At 36.4% G+C, this 24,778-nt stretch overlaps 1 protein-coding gene across 1 annotated transcript in view; it reads right to left on the bottom strand.

Annotated features, from left to right (window-relative positions):
* LOC109253654 (collagen alpha-6(IV) chain) overlaps positions 1-23,969 on the bottom strand; it is a 249,875-nt gene extending 225,906 nt beyond the window's left edge. The window contains exon 1 of the mRNA XM_053891342.1: positions 23,883-23,969. Coding sequence (XP_053747317.1) covers positions 23,883-23,969 — 87 coding nt within the window. The remainder of the gene's footprint in view (positions 1-23,882) is intronic.
* Between the last annotated feature and the right edge of the window lie 809 nt (positions 23,970-24,778).

The raw sequence follows: 24,778 nt of genomic DNA, 5'->3' as shown, positions 1-24,778 counted from the left end.
AGAGTGAGTGATTCAAGAGGTCAAAGTGGAAGCTGTAATGTCTTTTATAACCTAGCCTTGAAAATCACATATTGTCACCTCTGCCATATTCTGTTGGTCACACAGATTCTGAGTCAATGTGAGAGGTGACCACACAAGGGTGTGAATAGCAGGAGCTGAGATTCACTGTGGGTCATCTTGGAGACTGCCTACCATAGGCACAGAACAGAACAGAGAATGTTGAAGAATGAGCTGGATGGAGTGGGGAGGTGGTGAAAATAAAAAAACAACCAGCACCCTTCAATGACCACCCCACTTAAAATATTATATGCATTCTTGCCATTTTATACCACATTACTCTTTTAGTTTTTTTCATGGGACTTAATACGAACTGACACATTATATATTTATTTGTTAACTATTTTATTTGCTAATTCGCCCCCCCCACACACACACTAGAATACAAACTCCACGAAATAAGGAATTTAGTCTATTTTGTCCACTGTTGGTACTCAATAACCTTTAATTAAATGTTTGTGTATTTGAAAGTGTAATAATTGTGTTTTTTAAAGTTCCAGAGTCCCTGATTTCATCATTAGAAATGTGGATTTTGGAAACCTGGAAATCTACACTCTTCTAAAAGCTCCCCAGGTGATTTTTTAATCATCCCGGTTTGTGAATCACTGCTCTGAACAACAGGGAAGTTTTCTTTGATACCCTAAATGGCCTGTCTTAACTGGGGGGTGTCTGGAACTAGAATTGACTATTGGATATAAGGAGAGGGGAAAAAACCATGGTTTTACCTGGCTCTGTGTACGAAGAGGAAATCTAGTCTATCAGGCAGTACAAGATTTTATTTATGCAACATTTACTGAACATCTACTATATGTCAAGCAATGTTATAGGCATTGAAGATACCAAAGGGATAGATGAAACAGACAAAAGTCTTTGGAATCATATAATTTATATTCCAGTGGGAGAGCTGAATGTAAATGTGGCATGAAGGACAGCATGCCAGAGGCATGAAGCAGAGCACAGCAATAGGCATACAAGTACAACACATAGAAACTGAAGTAAGCAGGTAATTGATACAGACTGTAGGGAAGGATTAAGAGGAAGGGTACTTTTATTTTTTAACTATGCATGTACTGGCTTTACAATTAATTTTTTTAAGTTTTCGTGCATAAAGAATTCCCACGAGCATATCTGGGATTGCAAATAATTCCCCCAGCACTACCTGTAACTCTACTCTCTTCATCTTCCATTCAGAATGCAAGTGAGCACCAGTGACTTCATTATAAAGCAGATCTTGCCAAAGTTTTTAAAATTTTATACACTACAGGGCTTTTCACAGCCTTTGATATATTAATATGCATTATAAATCCCAAATAAGGGGAGGCTTTAGTAAATATATTTCCCAATCTTTTAAAAGATTTTTTAATGTGTATTTATTTTTGAGAGAGACAGAGACAGAGACAGACAGAGAGAGAGACAGAGAGACAGAGTGCAAGTGGGGGGTGGGGCAGAGAGAGAGGGAGACACAGAATCTGAAATAGGTTCCAGGCTCTGAGCTTTCAGCACAGAGCCCAACATGGGGCTGGAACCCACGAACCACGAGATCATAACCTGAGCTGATGTCAGAAATTTAACCGACTCTTCCACCCATGCTGGTGCCCCATATTTCCCAATTTTATAAGGCCTCAGACTCATTTTCTTTTCCTAAGAAAGTCTCTGGTATATGTGTTGCATGTACGGAATACCCTTTGAGAAATATTGGTTTAGAGCAAAGTTTGAAGTAGTAAGTGGTAGAGATTGGCTACATGTTTATCAAAGATTTTCCTTTTCTTTCCAGACACATAGTTAGCTTACATTCCCCAGCCTTACTTGAAGTTAGGTGCAGCCACATGACTGAGTTCTAGCCAATGGAATGTGGGTAGAATTCTTATATGCCACTTATGGGTGTGATCCATAAAAATATCTCATGCAATCTTCCACAAGCTCTCCTCTTACTTGCCCTCAGATACAGAGGATTCCAAGGAAGACTTTGGTGGCAAAGGTTGGCAACCTATATGGTCCATGGGTAAAATCCAACCACTGCCTATTTTTGTGAATAAAATTTTTCTTGGAATGCAGCCACACTTGTTCATTTAAGCTTTGTCTATGGCTTCTTTCATGTTACAATAGCAGAGCTGGGTAGTTATGAGAGAGAATGTATGGCCTACAAAGCCTGAAGTATTTACTACCTGGTCCCTTACAGAACAGATTGCTGCCCTCTGCTTTAGGCCATGACACAAACTTGATGGAAGGCGCTTGGGTCCCTGAATGACTACGTGGAACAGAGGCACCTGTTTCTTCCATGGACTCACATTGGACCTTTATTATGTTAAGCCCCTGAAATTTGGTTTGTTTTGTTTTGTTACTGCAATTGATCTAACATATTGTTAAGGGCTGTGTTGCATATTCTGCTTGCCTCTCCAGATCTACCTTTTTCTATTCTGTTTTGTGCCTAGGGAAAAATTAATTCTCTTTAATTAGTCTTTTGAGTATGCCATCTGCTTTCTACTGAGATCCTGACCGATGCATGGAATAAACTTGAGTCTGGTTTATTTATATCAGAAAATCACAAATTTTAGTGTGTTATTACTACTGTGTTATTTAAAGTACACCTCACAACTGATGGAGACACACTAGTAGCATTAGAGCATTACATGTGAAAAAATACAAGAGTTGTCCCCATATGACATTTAAAATAAATTAATATTTTTAAAAAGCTCTCAAGGCTGGATGGTACAGAAAAAAACACATCCCACCAGGAGTTGGAGACTCATAGTTGTCTATTTGCTCTACAAATTTTCTTTTTGACCTCTCTCTTCATTATTGCCAACAACCAGAGTCCTTCAGAGTTCTTCAAGAGGCTGAACCCAGTGGTCTGTCCTACAAATCCCACTGTCACCAATATTTGATAATGATCCCAAGAATCCACTAACTGACCCACCACACTAAGGATTCAGCATGGAATCTCCTGGGTTTATGCATTATTGAGACTTTTTAGCAGAAGAGTTTCTGCTTTACACTCAGTTAACTAGGTAATGCCATCAATCCATTTCCATAACACAATCTAATCTTAATATATCTAATTAACATAGGTTAAATTTAAGAAGGCTATTTTTCACTTCTGTGAATCAAGACTGTTGATATTCTTTCCTATATAAATTGCTCACTACAGCTTAAGGAGATTATCTCAGTAAACTAGTGCATAAATAGCTGAATTGCTATTTAAGAAAAAATGTTAAACTGACTTTTTGGAAACTGGATTTCTTCAGAGCTAGAGGCATAGATCATCCACTGGCCAGAGTGAATAGTGAGGTATCCATTGGCCCACAGGTTATTTACTGAGCTTTATAATGGACAGGGGAGTGGATACACATTGGGCCTAGGAGCTTTTCCACAAAGCAATAACTATCATTTTCAATCCAGAACAATCTGTGGTATTGATTAACTTTTGGGATCTCTTTCACCACCACTGATCTCTCTCATCTTTTATTCAACTGTTCCCTTGAAAGAAATTTAGAGACAACTCTGGAACACCTGAGGCAAATCTACTTGTAAATTCGTTGCACCATTTTACCTCCTCAGTTTACAACCTGTCCTTAGAGAATGGGGAAACTGTCTAGAATTTCAACTCTTTCTGAAATTATACTATGAAGGACATTGAACGGTAAGTCGGCAGCTCAGGGTTCTTGAGTCACTAAGTTACTGTGTGTCCTTGAACAAATCGCCAAACTGGTATGGGCCTCGGTTTACTCATCTATAAAAAAGGGATAATAATCATCTATTTCATAGGGTTGTTGAAAGGATTCAAAGAGATACATGCATATAAAGCACTTATTACAATGACTGGGACATGGTGAGCACTATTATTAGAATATTATTTCCATAAAGTACGTAAACACCACTTATAACTTTATTTTTCACCTACTCTTCGATTGTAAGACATCTGCAATTAAAATGCCTACTTCATCACTATCCCTTTAAAATGCTGTATTTTGAATCATGGGTGTATTATTAAACTATAAGTTGTATTTTTAATTTTTGTTTTATCCATGTTTGTCTACTTCTAAAATTCCGTGAGAACTGTAGGTTATGTCTTACGCCTTAAGGTTCCTGACTGATATTCCCAGAGAAACAGTCAAGTAACATAAATGAGTGAAGCAGGCTGGGTGGGCATTGAGGTCTATGAGAGCCTATGCCTCCTCTAAAGGGGAAGCTCATTGAGCCCGGCTGAACATTGCCATGTGGGAAAGCAAGCCAAGTGGGAAAGCAAGCCAAGTGTAGCTACATTCTAGCATATTTTTAAAAAACAAGCTGAACCATCTATCTGTACCTTTAAAAAATGTGAATTGTCTTTATGTTTACATGTTAAAAACAAACTAACTTAAAATATTGTGCAGACCAAATAAAAGATAGCTACACCTTCAGGCTAGATTTGGCCGCACTCTTTCCTAGCTTGTGTGACTTTAGGCAGTTACTTAACCTCCTTGTACCCCAGCTTCCACAACTGCAAAATGAGAATTATGTACCTAACTCTTAAACTGTTACGGAGATTCAAGGAGGTAATGTATGTAAAGAAAACCATTAGAACACTACATAGCACATTGTAGCACTTAGTAAATGTTGATTACTATCATATTCATTAAAAAGTTATTGGTAACAAGAGTATCATTAACAACAACAACGTTATTAATGTCAACAGCATTAGTACATAGTCTAACATATATATGTCTATGCAATTGATCATACTACAATGAATAATTGATATTATTATTCTTCCTCAGTTTAGCACAGTACTAGGCACAAAGTAAGAACTTTTCATTCTCAATTTTACTCTTTTTTCTCACTCCTTATGACTAATGCAATATCAGGTCATGTTAATTCTTTTTTCTAAAGTCATAGTTTCTCTCTTTTTTTAATGTTTATTTTTGAGAGAAAGAGAGCACACTTGCACATGCAAGAGCAGGGGAGGGGCAGAGAGAGAGAGAGGGAGACAGAGAATTCCAAGCAGGCTCCAGGCTGTCAGCACAGAGCCCAATGCAGGGCTTGAACTCATGAACTGTGAGATCATGACCTGAGCCAAAATCAAGAGTCAGATGCTTAACCAACTGAGCCCTTCAGGTGCCAGGTGCCCCGCAGGTCATATTAATTCCAGTGCATACATTCATTTCTCTTTTTCTCTAGAATGTGAATTTTCCTTTCCACCTCCACTATTACTAATTTTATGCCCTCATCATTTCTCACCTAGGTTATAACAGTGGTGTCTTCACTGGTTTCTCAGCCCTAGGTTTCATCTCCTCCAATCAACTTCCAATTTAGCACCCAGAGCTGAAATACAAGTCTGCTCACATCTCACCTCTGCTGAGAAATCTTCAAATGCACCTCAACAATAATATGTAACTTCTCTTTTATCTCCACTATTTCTAGCAGAGTTTCAACCCTGGAACCTCCTCTTGCTTGCTATGGGAACTTTGAAAGGTTACCAAGCCTTGGTTTTCTCATATATCCTCCATTAGGTGGTTGTCAGGTTTAAATGATTTAATTTAAAGTGCATAAAGGAGTTAGCACAGTGCCTGGCACATAATAAGTGCTTGATAAATGGAAATATTATCATCAGTCCAGTCTGATTAATGGTTATGTTAACCTCTACTTTAGTATTTGAGATCCAGGTACAAAGAAAATCTTGATTATTCCATATTTTTCTACCCATGAACATGTGTATTGTGATGAACTGTAATTCCCAGCGCAAGCACTGTGGAAACCTCCCCCTTAAAAACTACAATAACCAAGAGCTATATATAAAAAGAAAATATTGTGAGGAGATAAAATGGAACACAAAACAAAATTTAAAAACATCTGTGATTAATTCAGAAGCATACAGGAATGGAAAAACAAAGGAACAAAGAACAGGGGGAGAGCAAATAGAAAACAAATAGCAAGTAACCAGACTTAAACCCAACCATAACAATTATTACATTCAAAGAAAATGGACTAAACACTGCAATTTAAAGGCATAGATTGTCAGAATAGATAAAAAGCAAGATCCATTTGACTCAACTATAGAATCATAATTTTAGTATAAAAAACCATACTTTAAATAAAGAGAAAATCAGATAAAATTGACTTTAAAATGGTGTTACTAGAGATAAGAGGGGCATTTAATAATGTTAAAATCATTTAGGAAGATATAACAATTATAGACATATATGCATTTTAACAGAACACCAAAATACATAAAGTAAAATCAACAGAAATGAAGGGAGAAAACAATTCATTAAAAGTAGTTGGAGACTTTAATTCCTCACTTTCAATAATGGATACAAGTAGGCAGAAGATCAATAAGAAAACAGCAGACTTGAACAACACTATAAGCCTAACAGACATCTATAGATTATTCCTTTGAACAACAGCAAAATATACATTCCTCTTTATTGCACATGGAATATTTTCCAGGACATACCATATGCTAGTACATGAAACAAACCTCAATACATTTAAAAGGATAGAAATAATACAAAGCATGTTCTGCAACTACAATGTAATGAAATTAGAAACAATAGCTGGAAAATACTTGGGAAAATCACAAGTATGTGGAATTGAACCATTCTCTTAAATAACCAGTGGATCAAAGAAGAAATAAAAAGCAAAATCATAAAATACTCTGAGATAAATAAAAATAAAGACAAACTTACCAAAAATTATGAGATGCAGCTCAAACAGTGCTTAAAGAGAAATTTATAGCTATAAATGCTTATATTAAGACAGAAGAAAGATCTCAAATCAATAATCTAAAATTACACTTTAAGGAATTAGAAAAGGAAGAGCAAACAAAACTGAAAATAAATTAATGTAATATACTGTATAACATGATCATCTCAATAGACCCAGAAAAGGCATTTGACAAAACCCAACATGCTTTGATGATAAAAACATTCAATGAACTGGAAATAGAAAATTTCCTCAATTTGATAAAGGACATCTACTATAAGCCTAAAGTTAATATCAAACTTAACGGTAAAAGACTGAAGGTTTTCCTCCTAAGATTAGGAGCAAGACAAGGATGTTCGTTCTCACCACTTTTATTCAGTAGTGTACTGTGAAAATTGTATCCAGAGCAATTAGACAAGAAAATGAAATCAAAGTCATACATATTATAAAAGAGCAAAACTATTGACAAATGACATAATAATGTATATAAAGAATCTAAGAAATCCATTAAAACTAGTAAAAGAGAAACTACTAGAACTAGTAAAGAGTCCAGCAACATTGCAGGATACAAGATCAGTACACAAAAATCAATTATATTTTTTGTATTTTATGTATGTATTAAGTATGTATGTATGTATGTATGTATGTATGTATTTTAGAGAGAGAGAGTGCACGAGTGAAGGGGAGGGGCAGAGGGGGAGAGAGAGAATCTTAAGCAGGGTCCTCACTGAGCATGGAGACCAACATGAGGCTTGATCCTATGACCCTGGGATCATGACCTGAGCCAAAATCAAGAGTTGTACACTCAACTGACTGAGCCATCCAGGTGCCCCCAATTATATTTCTATACATTGAAAATGAATAATTGGAAAGTGAAATTAAGATAACAATTCAGGGGCCTGGGTGGCTCAGTCAGTTAAGTGTCTGATTCTTGATTTCAGCTGAGGTCATGATTTCACAGATCATGGGATCTAGCCCTGTGTCCAGCTCCACACTGACAGTGTGGAGCTGCTTGGGATTCTCTGTCTCTGTCTCTCTCTCTCTCTCTGCCCCTCCCATGCTTGCACATGTGTGGTATCTCCAAAATAAATAAATAAGCATTAAAAAGAAAGCAATTCCATTTATAATAGCACCAAAAGAATAAAATACATAGGAATTAATTCAATAAAAATGTATAAAATCTATACTCTGAAATCAGTAAAACATATTTGAAAAAAAATTTAAACCTAAATAAGTGGAAGTAGGGGTGCCTGGGTGACTCAGTCGGTTAAGTGTCTGACTCTTGATTTTGGCTCAGGTCATGATCTCACAGTTCATGGGTTGGAGCCCTGCATCAGGCTCTGTGCTGCCAGGTGGAGCCTGCTTGGGTTCTGTCTCCCCCTCTCTCTGCCCCTGCCCTGCTTGCTCTCTCTCTCTAAATAAATAAATAAATAAAAATAAACTTTATAAATAAATAAATAAATAAATAAATAAATAAATAAATAAAATCCATGTTCAATGATCATTAGACAATATTTTAAAATGGTGAGACTCCCCTGTTGATCTATAAATTCAATTCAATTCCCACCAGAATCCCAGCCGGCTTCTTTGTAGAAAATTTCAAGCTGCTTCTAAAATCCATATGGAATTGCAAGGATCTCAGAATAGCCAAATCGGTTTTGAAAAATAAGATCAAAGTTGTAGGATTCACACTTCCTGATTTCAAAACTTAACACAAAACAACAGTAATCCGGACAGTGTAGTATTGGTGTAAGGATAGACATATAGATCAATGGAATAGAATTGAGACTACAGAAATAAACCCATTCATCTGAGTCAATTTATTTTTGACAGGATTTCAGGATCACCAATGTGGAAGGAAGCCTTTTCAACAAATGATGCTGTGACAACTGGGTATCCACATGCAAAAGAATGAAGTTGGCTCCTTACTTCACACCATATACAAAATTTACCTGTAAATGGATCAAAGTCCTAAACGTAAGAGCTAACACTGTAAGGCTCTTAGAAGAAAGCAGAGATAAATCTTCAGATCTGGCAATGGATCTTTAAATATGACTCCAAAAGAATGAGCAATAAGGGGAAAAATATAGTGGACTTTGTTAAAATTAAAAACTTTAGTGCCTCAAAGGACATCATCAAGAAATTGAAAAGACAGCCCAGGTAATGGGAGAAAATATTTGCAAATCATATATCAAAGGTCCTTATATTTAGCACACGTAAAGTACTCTTACAACTTAGTAATAGGAAAACAACCCAATTAAAAATGGACAAATGAGGGGCACCTGGGTGACTTAGTTGGTTGAGTATCTGACTCTTGATTTCGACTCAGGTCATGATCTTGTGGTGTGTGGACTGGTGTCCTGCATTGGGCTCCACCCTGACAGTGTGGATCCCACTTGGGATTCTCTCTTTCCTTCTCTCTCTGCCCCTTCTCTGCTCTCTCTCTCTCTCTCTCTCACACACACACACACTCTCTCTCTCTCTCTTTTTCTCAAAATAAATAAACTTTAAAAATGGACAAATGAGCTGAATAGGCATTTCTCCAGAGGAAATGTATAAATGGCCAATAAGCACATGGAAAGATGCTAAACATCATTAGCTATTAGGGAAATGTAAATCAAAACCACAATGAGATACTACCTCATACCCCCTAGAACGGCTATAATCGAAACGCCAATAACAAGTGCTGACAAGGATGTGAGAACTGAAACCTTCATACACTGCTGGTGGTAATATAAAATGGTGTAGCCGTTTTGGAAAACAGTCTAAATGGTTCCTTAAAAAGTTAATATAGATATCATTCGACCCATCAATTCCACTCCTATGTATATCCTCAAGACATAGGTAAACATATGTGAATGTCCATAGCAACATTGTTCATAATAGCCAAAAAGTGGAAAAAATCCAAATGTCTTTAAACTGATGAATGGATGAATAATATGTGGTTTATTCACATGATGAAATGTTATTCAACCATAGAAAAGAATGAAGTACTAATTCATGTACAAATTAATGAACCTTGAAAATATTTATGCTAAATTAAAGAACCCAGTTAAAAACACCACATACTGTATGATTCCATTTATATGAAATGTCAAGAATAGGCAAATTTCTTTTTTTTTTTTAATTTTTTAAATGTTTATTTATTTTTGAGACAGAGAGAGAGCATGAACAGGGGAGGGTCAGAGAAAGAGGGAGACGCAGAACCCGAAACAGGCTCCAGGCTCTGAGCTGTCAGCACAGAGCCCGACCCAGGGCTCGAACCCACAGACTGTGAGACCATGACCTGGGCCGAAGTCGGACGCTCAACTGACTGAGCCACCCAGGCGCCCCAAGAATAGGCAAATTTCTAGAGACAGAATGTAAATTAGGAGTTGCTTAGGATCTGGGCAGATGAGGTTATGGGGGGGGGGGGGGGTCATTCCTAATGGGTATAGGATTTCTTTTTGAGACAGTGAAATTGGTTCAAACTTGACCATGGTGATGGTTGTATGTATTTGTAAATATACGAAATATCATTGAATTGTACACTTTAAATAAGTGAATAGAATGCTGTTAGATGAATTAAGCCTCAATAAAGCTGTTACTAAGTAACTATAAAGACATAGGTACGTTGAAAGTAAAAGGATGGAAAAAGTCTCCCTTGCAAATAGTAATTGCAAGGAAGCCAGTGTGGCTATATCATCATTTTTTTTTAATTTTTTTTAACGTTTATTTATTTTTGAGACAGAGAGAGACAGAGCATGAACGGGGAGGGTCAGAGAGAGAGGGAGACAGAATCTGAAACAGGCTCCAGGATCTGAGCGGTCAGCACAGAGCCGACGCGGGGCCCGAACTCACGGACCGCGAGATCGTGACCTGAGCTGAAGTCGGACGCTTAACCGACTGAGCCACCCAGGCGCCCCTATATCATCATTTTTAACCTGTCCATCTTACCTACTAAAACTGTGAGCTCCTTGAAGGCAGGGGCCACATACATCTGGGTTATGGATTTCTAGCACCTAGCACAATGCCTGGAGCATATAAGGTATTCATTATCTACTTGTAAAATCACTGAATTATTCACTGGTTGATTTCCATTAAAATTAATAGTAAATTCTACTTGCAACAATATGAATAAATCTCACAGACCTGATGAGACAAAAAAGCTAGACTATGATTCCATTTTTATAAAGTTTAAGAACAGTCAAAAATAATTTATGGTAATAGATGTTAAATAGAAATGAGTCTTGTGCAATTCTAGAAATGTTCTATATCTTCATCTAGGTGGTTGTTTTTCTATATTGAACTGAACAGTTAAGGTTTTTATACATTATTGAATGTGTATTACTCCTCAATAAAAAATTGACACTAAAAATGATCCATATATGAATACAGGTTCTGGGGTTCTATGTTGCTAGACACCACCTTCTTTACAAAACTATATTTATGCAGGGGGCCTGGGCGGCTCAGTTGGTTAAGCAACCGACTTCGGCTCAGGTCATGATCTCATGGTCTGTGATTTCAAGCCCCACATCCGGCTCTGTGCTGACAGCTCAGAGCCTGGAGCCTGCTTCGGATTCTGTGTCTCCCTCTCTCTCTGCTCCCCCCTGCCCCCCGCTCACGCTCTGTCTCTCTCTGGCTCTCAAAAATAAATGTTTAAAAATATTTAAAAAAGAAAACTATATTTATGTATATTATTGAAGTTCGTTTTTATATTATCACCATCCCACCCCAACAGAATCCAATTTACCATTGTTTGTCTTTGCCTCTTCATGTATTACAGAAAACAATAAGGACAAGAATACCCTTTACTAGTGAAGTTTATAAACAGCTCTTTCATCAAATGCTAACCACATGTTACTACTTTATGGCCTTCCACATGCTACTTCTGGAACATCAGATTTTGACTCACAGTTTAAAATGGGAAAAGGGGCACCTGGGTGGCTCAATCAGTTGAGCATCTGACTCTTGATTTCGGCTCAGGTCATGATCCCAGGGTTATGGGATTGAGCCCCACATCGGGCTCTGCACAAAGTGTGGAGCTTGCTTAGGATTCTCTCTCTCTCTCTCTCTCTCTCTCTCTCTCTCTCTCTTTCTGCCCCCTCCCCCACTCTTGCTCTCTCTCTCTCTCTCTAAAAATAATGTAAAGTAAAATAAAATAAATAAAACAAAGTAAAACAAAACAAAAAAAAACAAAAATAAAATAAAAAATAAAATAAAATAAAATAAAATAAAATAAAATAAAATAAGAACATCTATTTGGGGGTTGAGGGAGACTATTCTCCATGATGGCAGATCCTGCCTGCAGTATGAAATGTGCTCCCTCAGCTAAAAGAATCAATCTTAAGGTGAGGAGCAGAAGCCCCCCTGATAGTATTCATTCACAAAGAAAAATACTGTGGGAGGAAAAATCACAATCAGCAGATACTACAACTATAGGTATCTCATATTTTTCTTTAACCTGATATCTAGAAAGCATTATATCTGATAGAAGTGACTTGACTTCTTTGGTTTATCCTGTCAGTCTGCTTAAGCACTTTGTGCATTTAATTTACCTTTTTATGTGCCTTGAACTCTATTTTACATTTACCCTTACAGTTTGCATGGCAATTTGAACAAATGTACTATGCTTATGCCAGCAGACACTTCACATTTTCTGAACCCAACTCCTGGCCCAAGAGTCACTCACTAAAACAGTTCAAAATATATCAATCTAGCTTTTTTTAAAGGATTTCATAATAAGAGAGGCTGACCTCATTTTACATCCCTGTTAACCATCTTGTAGTTTTATGATAAATCAGAACAAACACTAGTTGTGTTCCTTATATTCCCCCTTTAAAACATGACTGATCCAAGACTGCTTTAACTCGCATTAAACCATTCACATTGTCATTCTAGACATAACTGTTTTAAAATGTTATTTCTCTGTCCTCCCTTTTCATAGCACCCCTCTCTCATTCTCCAAACTCTGGGGGAAACACAGCAAATGATATTAATTCTTGAGAGCAAACTGTCAACTGTTTATGGAGTAATGGGAGTTGGATAAAAACTGCTTTCCCCAGGTATGTGAAAGCACTAGCCTGTACCTGTGCTCTCACTGTTCACACATTCCTCTGATGTGGAATTCAGGTCAGAAACTCTGTATCCCCCACCTCTACTCCTCCTCCTACTCTCTCCACCCTCCCTTCTCAAGGCCTCCCAAGAATGAATTCACAACCTTGGAATGAAGAAGGTGAACAGAGCTTTTCTTTACTCATCTTAACGTCTGTGCCCTGGCTTGGGTTTTCTCAAATTGAGTGAATTCATCAAATGTGTCGGGACAGAGATGCTCCCTCTTATTAAGTGCACTCCAGCACGAAGGCATTTCTCTTATCTAAAGTCTGTGGCCCAGTGCCTGAACTCCTAGCAGTGAGATACCTATAGGAGTGTCCTGTTAACTCTTTCAGGACAGAAAGGTATGATCCAGAACTACCTCCCAAGGCTAAATAATCATTCAACAGGCTGGTTGGGGGAAATAAAGCTTATCATTCAAAAACAATTCAAGGCACTATTTGCTTAAGATCTTTAAAATGATGTCTTGCAGAAGATGAGTCACAGGAAGAGTGTTCAATGCTGACTGAGAAGTCAGAGACTAGACAATCAACATAATTCAGCCTGGGCTCCATCTTCGTTCTGCCTATCCAATTTCCATGTCTATTTCAAGGCCTACCTCATGTTCCACTGGATCCAGGAAGACTTCCTTGACCACCAAGGCAAATGTTGAATGCTTTCTCTTCTGATCACTTATTGTCTGAACTTGGCATTTATTTTAAAATGCTTTCCATCTGTAATGACTTTCTATGTATGTATATCATACCTCTTACATACAACTTTCTTGAAAATAGAAACCTTGTCTTCCACATTACATTTTCCACAAAGGCAGTTATACACACAGCAGATTCTGAATCCTCAACCCAAGAAGAGCCTCTCTCCTTCACTAAGCCAGACCCCATCTATTCTTCAAGGACTACCACAAATAAACACATAATCCACATAAGAATAATGTGTTTGGTAATGTAAATGCAGCTTCAAGACAAGCCCTTCAGCCCTCCCTTCTAATCAGATTGCTACCACCTGAGCCTCTCCTATACAGAAGGTCTGAATCAGCCACAGTGGTGATGATCTCTTCTTTGAGGTCTTGCAACCACCCCAATAGATGTTAATCACTAAACATTCAGTAATTTTGTCATTTATTGTTGTTATTTGAATATAGTCAGCCTTATACTTTTCTTTAGCTCTTTTGTTATTATATCTTGTTTCTCAAACTAGTTATTAAATTACGGGATGATTGGGGTCAGCATACTCTATTTGCTTCATCAGCCACAGCCTCTAAATGCAGTTCTGTGTGAATACTAAACACTCCAAAAATGATATTGACTATGTGGAAGATATTCAAGATAAGAAAAATGCTAGGCAAAAAGAACATGCAGATAGGAGCCATCTAACTCCCTACGCAAAATACATGGATAGGCATAGTGATGTATTTATGTTCCAAAGACATTGCAGGGAACTGATGCTCGTTTGCAGCTTTTCTTGAACAAGTAAATTAGTCTCTGCTTGTACTCAGAGGTCCATGTAGTGTTCGTCCTCAGTGCAAACCTATTTCCCTACAATTGACACCAAGCAAACAAATTCTATTCCAGTTTGTTTTTAACAAAACCCTGCAAATTAGACAAGTTTACCTTTTTGAAAGGTTTAATTCACTGATATTTTGTTTCAAGATGGCCACCTGAAGCACAAAATGAATAATCAGATATTTATTGAGCTCTTTATGCATTGCAAGACCCTGTGCTAGATGAAATATCTATAAAATGGGTGACTTCTGAAAATTATTTTGAAAGAGAAAAACACACAAAGCCGCAAGCAATCTATGATAAAATAGTTAAATAAAGCTCATCTTTGCTCAGTCAAAAAGTACTCTCCCCACCCTGCCCTCGCAGCAAGAACTGACTTAACAATGAATCAATCTTTTCAAACCTTAGGCACTGCCCATCTATTTTAGGCATTATCAGATTCTGAGTCACTTTGCTTTTGCAATTAGTTCTGTAAATTTTCCCTCATTTTATGTAAAGATCAGACTCTTAGAAATCCTAGAGCTAGGAAGGTCTAAGAAATTGTCCAGGGGTTCTTGTAATTGTGGTGTGTGTGTGTGTGTGTGTGTGTGTGTGTGTGTGTGTGTGTTGCATGTGCACATGTGTGCACACAACACAGACTCTTTTTGCAGTCTGGCAAAGGTTTTGGATACCTTCTCAGAATTATGTTTTTAAGTGCCTAAACTAAGATTAACAGCAATTCCTATCATTTAAACTTCAAAAACAGGCAAAATTGATCTATGGTGTCAAAAATGAGGATAAGTGTTACCCTTGGGGGGGGTACCTATTGGAAGGAAGCATGAGGGGCCCTTCTGGAGTGCAGGCAAGACTTTTGTTTCTTCTGGATGCTAATTATACAGTTATGTTCACCTTGTAAAAATTTACTGAGCTGTACATTTGTGGTTTGTGTGTTTTTTTATGGATGTTATGTTCGACTTCAATGAAAAAGTTAAAAAATAAATAAGATGTACCATTACAAAGACATCTATCACACTGAAATATAGTTCTATCCACAGGCCCTTAGTGGGGTCCCCTCCCTAGGTTAAGAACCCAGAAAAAAGAGGTAGGATATATAAAAAGAATTGAGATAGGAGTCCTCATATCTAAGAGTTAATAATCTGGCAGAGGGGAAAAAAACCTGGAAAACCTGAAATTTGAAGAAACCAATAAGTATCCACAATAAGAGTCAAATGAGAGGGAAAGGCAAAAGAAAAAAGTGGGAATAAGTACTTTGGAACTAGAGTATCAGGGCAGAATAAGTAGAGGATGTGGAATCCATGCTGTAAATGGAAGGATGTAAAGTGTTTGGGCAAGTTGTAGTATGGCCAGTCAAGGGCTTGAAAGACTTTGTACCCATTTGGCCAAGGCAAAGGAGGCCAGTAGGTAGTATGAAATAAAGCTGGTGACTACAGCTAGGTTTGGAATGGGAAGATGATTTTGAACTTGGCTTTCTTATTAATAGGAAACAACTGAAGAGTTTTTAGCAAGACACTAAGAGAAAATACTGTTTTACTAATTTATTAAGTTTGATACAGCAAACGTTTACTAAATGCCTACTTGGTTCAATGTACTATGCTAGATTCTGCCTTGGTTGACGGTTTTAAATAGTATCTAAGATGCTCTGTTTTGTGCCTTTCAGAAGCACCAGACCTGTCTAATTTGTAAATTGCTGAATTACATTTACATTCTAGGTTGGTAAAAATTAGACTGGAATTTATTCAAAATTCCAACTCTTTGGATATTACAAATCAAGCAAAACTGGGGCAAAAAGACAACAGGATATGTTCCTATTTGGGTCAGGAACATGCCTCAAAGTTTTTAGTTGGCTTGTTTCCAAGCATACTGTTTGTCCAAGTGTTTCCCCTTCAGGCAATGTTCTTTTCAACACACAAAATGCTAGGGCTGGATAGAAGATGAGACACCCAGGGGAGGCAGAAGATTTTAATAATCATTGAATAGCCCAATGATTCACCCTAGCATCTTTCATTATTAACCATCTTGAAAGTTTGATAATGAAAAAGGATTGTGGAAGAGTCCATCCAAGTACATAAACCCAGACAATAGAGAAGCTTCGAGACTTCCCAGCCCACTCTGTTTTCCTACTTGTCAAACAGAGAGGTCACAGTGAGTTGGAAGGTATGGATAGTCAGTTTTACATTGAAGAAGATAATGGAGATGGCTAATTTCAGGGAGTTTATTTTCAGTGCCTGAAAGCTATTCTGTCTTTGTCATCATTACTACCAGTCAAGACATGCTTTAAGATTTCTATAAGACATTCTATCCAGACTACATGGCTGCCAATAAAACATTTCTTTTCTGAAGACCAACACTAAGCCTCCTTTATTATGAGGTGAAGGTTAGTAGAGATTAGTATGTGCTAGGAAAACATGTTTAAGACATTTTTGTAAGAAATGGTTTCTATATTTTGCTGTTACTATTGCTAGGAAAAAGGCTCTAGGTTTGTAGTTTAGTTCAGCTTGCTTCTTCTCTTCTCTTTGCTCTCTTCTCTTCTCTTCTCTTCTCTTCTCTTCTCTTCTCTTCTCTTCTCTTCTCTTCCCTCCTCTTCTCTTCTCTTCTCTTCTCTTCTCTTCCCTCTCCTTTCTCCTTCAGAGTGCCTTAAAATATAAGACTTCTCTTTTACAGTGTATAAAGACTTTGGCCATACAAATTATATACAGGTGGTACTGTCTCATTGCTCATCTTAGCTTGGAATAGATTATCAGCATTTAAATAGTCACTCCCAGATTTTCATGGCTCACTTATATTTGCCCTTAGCTCAATACTGGAGCAATGAAGAAGCAATGATGAAAGGAATATGCCCTCTATCTGGGCTTCAAGTATAGCAGGGTGAAATGCCTATGCCTCACTTCACCAGAACGTCAGAGTAAAAAAACCTTTTGTAATTTTCATTTTGGTCTCAAAAAATCTCTTTTCCAGCTCCCAAGAAAGATCTGACTTCTCTTTATTGAAAAAGACACAAGCAAGTATGTGTGTGTATGTTTATATTTATACACACACACACATACATACATGCACTTACATATAAACAATAGGTAGTCTTTAACTCATTACGTAGTGATAAATTAAGCTTTTCTTGTGCACATGTAAATGTTTTCTGGTACGTGGCATTTGTCTACTAACTTTTTCATGATATATTTTTGACACAAAAAGTTTAGAAAGTGTTCAAATGTATCAATATTTTCCTTTATGCTTTCAGATCTTTATAACAGTATTTACCCTCTACTTTTTATACTTATGAGAATATTTCTCTACATTCTCTTTTAGGATTTTGGCAGTGTTTCTCTCTTCCATTTAAAACTTTACTATACCTGGCACATATATATTCTGGTGCATTGTATGCAATACAGATTAGACTTTTTCAAACTTATTAGTCAACTGTCTCCCAAACCTGACTTGAGATGTTACCTTCATGTACATACTTGGATATGTGTCTGAAATTGGTAATTTCTTGAGCTTTTAGAAATGTGCATATCCTTTGACTTAGCAATTTTACTTGCAGTTATGTATCCTAGGGAAAATTATAGATAAGTATAAAGCCTCAGCTATAAAGAACGTTAATCAGAGCATTATCCATAAGAATTTATATTGGAAACAACCTAAAATGTATACACATAGGAGAGTACATGAATACATTATGGTATAACCATTTGATATAAGATAGCCATTACAAGACTATATATAAAGTCATTAGGGATATGATATGAAAAATATTCATAATTTTGGTAAATGAAAATAAGAAGTTACAACAAAGTAGTATGTACAGTAAGATCACATACATGTAAGTTACAAATGCACACACATACACAAAAACTATTGGAAGGATATATGCTAAAATGGTGGGGATTGTGGAATTATGAGTGATCACATTTTTCTTGTTCATGCTTTTCAGTATTTTCCTACTTTCTTTAATAAAGATATATTATTTTGTAATCTGGAAATTTTAAGTTTTATTTTCAAATAAGATAAAATTAGTAATATTTACATGCTAACAGAGAGTAACCAAACAGAAATTTGAGAAATAAAGTTTATTCCTTGTTGCTTTAAAAACATTTCAAATTTGGGGCACCTGGGTGGTGCAGTTGGTTGAGCATTTTACTCTTGATCTTGGCTCAGGTCATGATCTCACAGTGTGGCATTCTGTCTCTCCTTCTCTTTGGCCTTCCCCAGCTTGTGCTCTCTCTCTCTCTCTAAATAAATAAATAAATAAATAAATAAATAAATAAATAAACTTAAAAAACTTTAAAATATAAAAATGTTTATAAAAATATAAACTAAAAATATAAAAACTTCTATGGAGGTCAAATGAATTGTCAGGGAGTTATCCACATACTATTGTACAAAAATCTCTCTACTGAGGGCAGCAGATATTTTTTTCTTCTCCTTTAATTTATTATTATGGTAAATTACATTTATATATGTCCTAATGTCAGGAATACTATTGCATTCCTGGAATCAGTTGAAAATGTCATGAGATTTTTCTTTTTTTATATCCTGATGGGTTTAATTTCCTGATATTTTGTTTAGGATCTTTACATCTATGTTCATGAAAGAAACTATCCAGTAATTTTCCTCTCTCATTGCCATTATCTTTTTTTTTTTTCTCTCCTAAAGGTTATCCTGATCTCATAGAATGAGTTGGGTAGGGGGATACGGTAAGTTTCTCTATTCTCTGAAAGGATTTGTAGACAGATTGGGATAATCTGTTTCATGAAAATTTGGTAACATTTTAACTACAGAATTCATTTTTAAAATAATTAGTCTTCTAGGAATTTGACCATTTTATTTGGATCAATATTTATTGGCATAAAGTTGCTTATAACATCCTATTATTGTATTTTTAATATCTAGTGTATCTGTAGTTATATCCTCTTTTTACTCATATTGATTATTTGTGACCTTTTCTTCTTGCCAGAGGCTTTTCAGTTTTATTATTCTTTTCAAAGAACCAACTTTTGATTTTAATGATGCTCTCCACTGACTGTTTATGTTGTATTTCATTAATTTCTGATCCTACTTTTATTTTCTTCAAACTTTTGCATTTATTCTATTTTTCTTTTTCTAACTTCTTAAGGTGAATGCCTATATGATTAATGTTCAGTCTCTCATTTTTTATTATAAGCATTGAATACTATAGAATTTCTTCTATGTATATCTTTCACTACATCTCACAGTTTTGATGTATAGAATTCTCATTATCATTTACTTCTAATGTTTACATTGTGATTTCTTTTTTTAATGTGTTTTTAATGTCTGTATGAGGATTACAAAATTATTTTTTTGTTATTGGCTTCTAACTAAATTTCACTCTGGCTAGAGAACATGTTCTGTGGATATGAATTTCTTTGAATTCTGTTATAATTTGCTTTAGGGCACAATATATGGTCAGTTTTTACATATGTTCCATGTATGCCTGAGAAGAATGTGTGTTCTCTACTTGCTGGGTACAATGTTCCATAAATATTCATTGTATCAAGCTTGTTAATTAGGTTATTCAAATGTTCTATAGCTTTGTAATTTTTTATCTGCTTTAAGGATCCATAATTTGGGGAGGTGTTTTGAAATCTTCTAAAATGTTAAATTTGTGAATTTCTTCCTACATTACCATTAAATTTTGCATTCCATTGTGATTAATAAGTAGCCTGTTATCAGTCTAACTTAGCTACTTTGTAAATGATATGCCTTTTTGCTTTTAAGATTTTTTTTATTGTTGATAGTGTTCTAAAGTTTCACTACATGTGTGTAGGCTAGGATTCTTTCTCCCTATCTCTATCTTTCAGTCTATTTCTTTATCTCTCTACCTGTCTCATCCTGTTTGGTATATATTGTGCTTCCTGAATTTGAAGATTTGTGTACTTCATCAGTTCTGGAAACTTCTCAGTGACTACATCTATAAATAGCACCTCTCCTCAATTGCCTCTATTCTCGTCTTCTGGGGCTCTAATCAGATATAAGTGTTCTCATTCTGTACTCCATATCTCTTATTTTTTATATTCCAACTCCTTGTATTTCAGTCTCCATTGTAGATAATTCTTCTTGATTTTTCTTCTAGTTCAGCAATTTTCTCTTCACCTGTGTTCTGAGATGTTTTTAACAATTCACTGTATTTCTTATTTCAACAAATATATTGCTCATTTTTTAAACTTGCATATAATTATTTTTCAAAATTTCCTGGTAACTCTTAATAGTCTCTTACTGCTTGTTCATCTTTGTGATATATACTTAATTTTTAAAAACACTTCGTACATAGGTATTCTGAATATCTGAAGTCCTTGGGAATATAAATCTGTGTGTTATTGTTGCTGCTGACTCTTGCTTATGGTATCTTGTTTTGTCAAGTGCTTGATGATCTTTGATTACTGTGAACTCATACATGCTTGTCTATAACATGTATAATTGCAGGGCTAAATTGTTGTTGTTGTTGTTGTTGTTTTTCCAAAGGGTATTCTTGTCTGCTTTTCCTGGGGAAGAATGATGCTACTAATCTGGGACCACCTTGGTCTCTTCAAGTGTCCTGCTTTAATGTCGGCTTCAGATCCCCACTTTCTGTGTCCCCAATATTACTGCTATTCCAAGTCTTAGTGAACTGAAAGCAGAACTACTATAGGTATTTTCACACAGAGCAATTTCCATATGTCTGGCTTTCTTCTGGCTCTCACTCCCAGCTCTTGATTTATTTTTATTTACTTATTTTAAGTTTATTTATTTATTTTTGAGAAAGAGAACCAGCGGGGAAGGGGTAGAGAGACAGGGAGACAGAGGATATGAAGCAGGCTCTGTGCTGACAGCAGAGAGCCTGATGCAGGGCTTGAACGCACAAACCGTGAAATCATGACCTGAGCCGAAGTCAGACACTTAACTGACTGAACCACCCAGGCAACCCAATACCAGCTCTTGTTTTAGTTGGTGGTTTATTTCTTTCAATTTGGGGATCTGAGATGGTTCTTTGAATCTGCCTTTACTTTCTGTGATCCAAGAAATGCATAAAACTATATTTTATCCAGGGTCTTATTGTTTCTAGGTTACAGAATACTCCCAGTATGTCGATTACATCATATGGCTGGGAGCAGCAATGTCTAGGCAATGTACATTTTTATGCCCAAACACTATATTAAATGCCTTGATTCTTGGGCTCAGATAGACTACTACAAACGACTATATTCTGGGCCACTAATAGTCTTCTAAAATTCATAACTTGTCTTCCCTTAGCCTAGTGTGAATTATTAAACTTAAAGAATTGACAAATCAGCAACAAATGTTGTATGCCTTACCTGGATATTTGACTTGGCAGAGATTCATATAAAAGTTATTTGTTCTAACCTTATCAAATTCAAGCAAGTAAAAGTTGTCTCCCTTTTCAGCTGCTGGAAGCAGATTTTCCTCCCACCCTAGTCCTCATGGCCCCCTTCAAGTTCTCCCTCTACACCTGCTGCAATGTCTGATCTATGAAATTTTGTTTCACAACCAAGTTGACTAGAATACAGGTTTTGCACAAATGGAGGGAAACCTAGAAGCTTTCATGATAATAATAATAATAATAATGAATAAGCACATTTATTTTATTTTTCAAGGGACCAATTATAACTTATTTTAATACACAAAAGTAAAAACTTGTCAATAACTACTTCATCTTTCACTTTCGATGTATGAAAACTTTATTAATCCGTTCTTATCAAAGAACTATAAAGCTAAAAGACAATGTATGGAATGAGAGAAGATATTTGCAAATGACAGATCCAATAAAGGGTTAGGATCCAAAACATATAAGGAACTTACACAACTCAGCACCAAAAAAACCCCCAAATAATCCAATTTAAAAATGGGCAAAAGACATGAACAGACATTTCTCCAAAGAAGACATCCAGATGGTTAACAGACACATGAAAATATGTTCAACATCACTCATCATCAGGGAAATACAAATCAAAACTACAATGAGATTTTACCTTATACCTATCAGAATGGTTAAAATTAAAAACACTGATTAAGTGTTCAATTTCCAGGGATTTATTTCCTCTACTGATAAATTGTAAACCTGATATACATCTTATTGGTTAATTACTGGAGTGGGATGGAGAGGAGACAGAAGCTATCAGCTGCACATGCAGTTTATCCTTTACTCAGGTTTTCAATAGAAACATTGACTAACATTCCAGAAGAAGTTTTAATTTCTGGAAATTTCATCATTGAGGAATGGTAACTGTCAATTTACCTCATGTGTCATATGTGATGAGTGAAAAGGTTAAACCGATCGTTGTAAAACAGACATAAGGCAGAAGCCCACTGGAGAACAATGGCTTCTAATTGTTCATCTGATCATATCCAAATTCAATAGTGTAATATTTAAGAATCAACATTATTTGGCCCCGTCTCATGTACCCAATACCTCATCTGGCAGGCATGTCCTAACAAATATGCCTTCCACCTTCCCATATATTATTTCATACTTAGCAATATGTGATGATTTAATGATGCTGAAGTGAATGAAATAGAACTGAACAGCAGCCATAAATCATCTATCTTTTAACATTGATAACATCCCTTCCTTTCCATCAAAAGTAGCATTTGAACCATATATTCATTTCACATATTTTGGGTTTTGATTACATTTAAATCAGTTCTTTACAGAGGTGATTGCCAACTTTCTTTTTTAACAGTAGGGTTCTCTTCACCCACCACCACCCAAGCCAACCTAACATTGAGAAAAAAATACACACACACGTGTGCACACACACATACATAGAGAAGTTGAACATGTTTCTAGGGAAGCATGTTCTAGTATGAGTGAGAGGGCTGCTCTGCCTTTTCCTTGCCCCATGCAGTAGCCTGCAGGGATGGTAGCTCCACAGAATCTTGATACTTTGAGGAACAGTTTGAAATTCAGTATCATTTTTTAAAATTTATTTATTTATCTTGAGGGAGAGAGAGAGAGAGAGAGAATGGGAGGGGCAGACAGAGAGGGAAAGAGAGAGAATCCCAAGCAGGCTGTGCACTGTCAGCATGTGGAGACTGATGCAAGGGCTCGAACTCATGAACCCATGAGATCATGACCTGAGCCAAAACCAAGAATCTGACGCTTAACTGACTGAGCCACCCAGGCACCCTTGGTTTCATCTTTAACTGGGTTGTTAAGTGCTTGAGGTCAAGGCACTTTATATTTAGCATAGACATTCCTCCCATATTTAGCATAGATACTCAAGAAATATTTGTTAAATAGTGGTGTTGTACCCGGCTTCTATTCTTAGATTTCTGTTCTTTTTATTCCACATGTTCCCCTTAATTAAATTCATCTATTACCATAGTTTCAACCATTATCAAAAATATCCATCATTCCTATATCTATATCTAGCCTAATCCTCTACCAAGTATTTCCTGTATCTATATCTAGCCCAATCCTCTACTAGTATTTCCAACTGTTTTATGGTTATCTACACTTGCATAGACCAAGGGAGGTTGGTCATCTCAAATTTCTAAACTGATGGCCAAGTTGAGTTCCTCCTGTCTTCTTCTTACCATGTTGTCCATATCAGTCATCATCGTCACTAAGCTTGATACCAGGACAGGAGTTTTCCTTAATAATTCCCCCTTTTCTGAACCCATGTGCACTAAATCCCCAAATACTGCCAATTTTATCTCTTAAGTATCTCTTGAATCTGTTTTCCCCCTCCATTGCTATAATCCTCACCCTATTTCCTGCCCTTATCACCTCTTATTCACTGGACTATTTGGAAAAATCATCATCAAACCATTCTATGGGTCTCCCAGTGTCCACCCTTATACTAGAATCTTCTAGTAGATCACTATCATTTACATGATACTTTTCAGGCTTATGTTATCCAAGGTCCTTCTTGTTCTTGTGCCTGCTTATTCTGGCTTTGGTTTGCATTGATTTCTACCTGGTACATTATGTTTCTCTAACATCAAACTGCTTGACGTTTTCCAAACACACCATGATGGTTCTTGCCCTGGTTTCATACGCAGGGCAGCAACCTCTGCCTTAAGTAGTCTTTCTTTTTGTCTTCACCCCTGTCCCTGGGAAAGTGCTCTCTATCTTTCAGGATGTCCTATCAAGGCTGCTTTAGATACTTCCCTCCTTTGTGCTTTTACAATATCCTTTCATATCTCAATGAGAATGTCATGCAATAACTGTAAAGTAAATCTGTTTGTGTATCTGTCTCTCCTACTAGACTCTTAACTCCTAGAGTGAGGACTGATGGTCATAGTAGTGGTGCGGTTATACAATGTTTGTGGAAGGGAGGAAGGAAGGGAGGCAGAAAGGCAGGACTTCTCTAACTCTAAGCATGTCAATCTAAATTTGCCTGCTGGATCATAAGAATAGGTTGTATTAATACACAACTTTCAAGGCTTTATGGCATTTGTGATTTTACCACAAGACACTTAAATTCTGG

Source organism: Panthera pardus, unplaced genomic scaffold (assembly GCF_024362965.1).
Source record: "Panthera pardus isolate Hobbes unplaced genomic scaffold, ASM2436296v1 HiC_scaffold_27, whole genome shotgun sequence".
Classification (NCBI taxonomy): Eukaryota; Metazoa; Chordata; class Mammalia; order Carnivora; family Felidae; genus Panthera; species Panthera pardus.
This window is presented reverse-complemented; position numbering and strand designations above follow the sequence as displayed.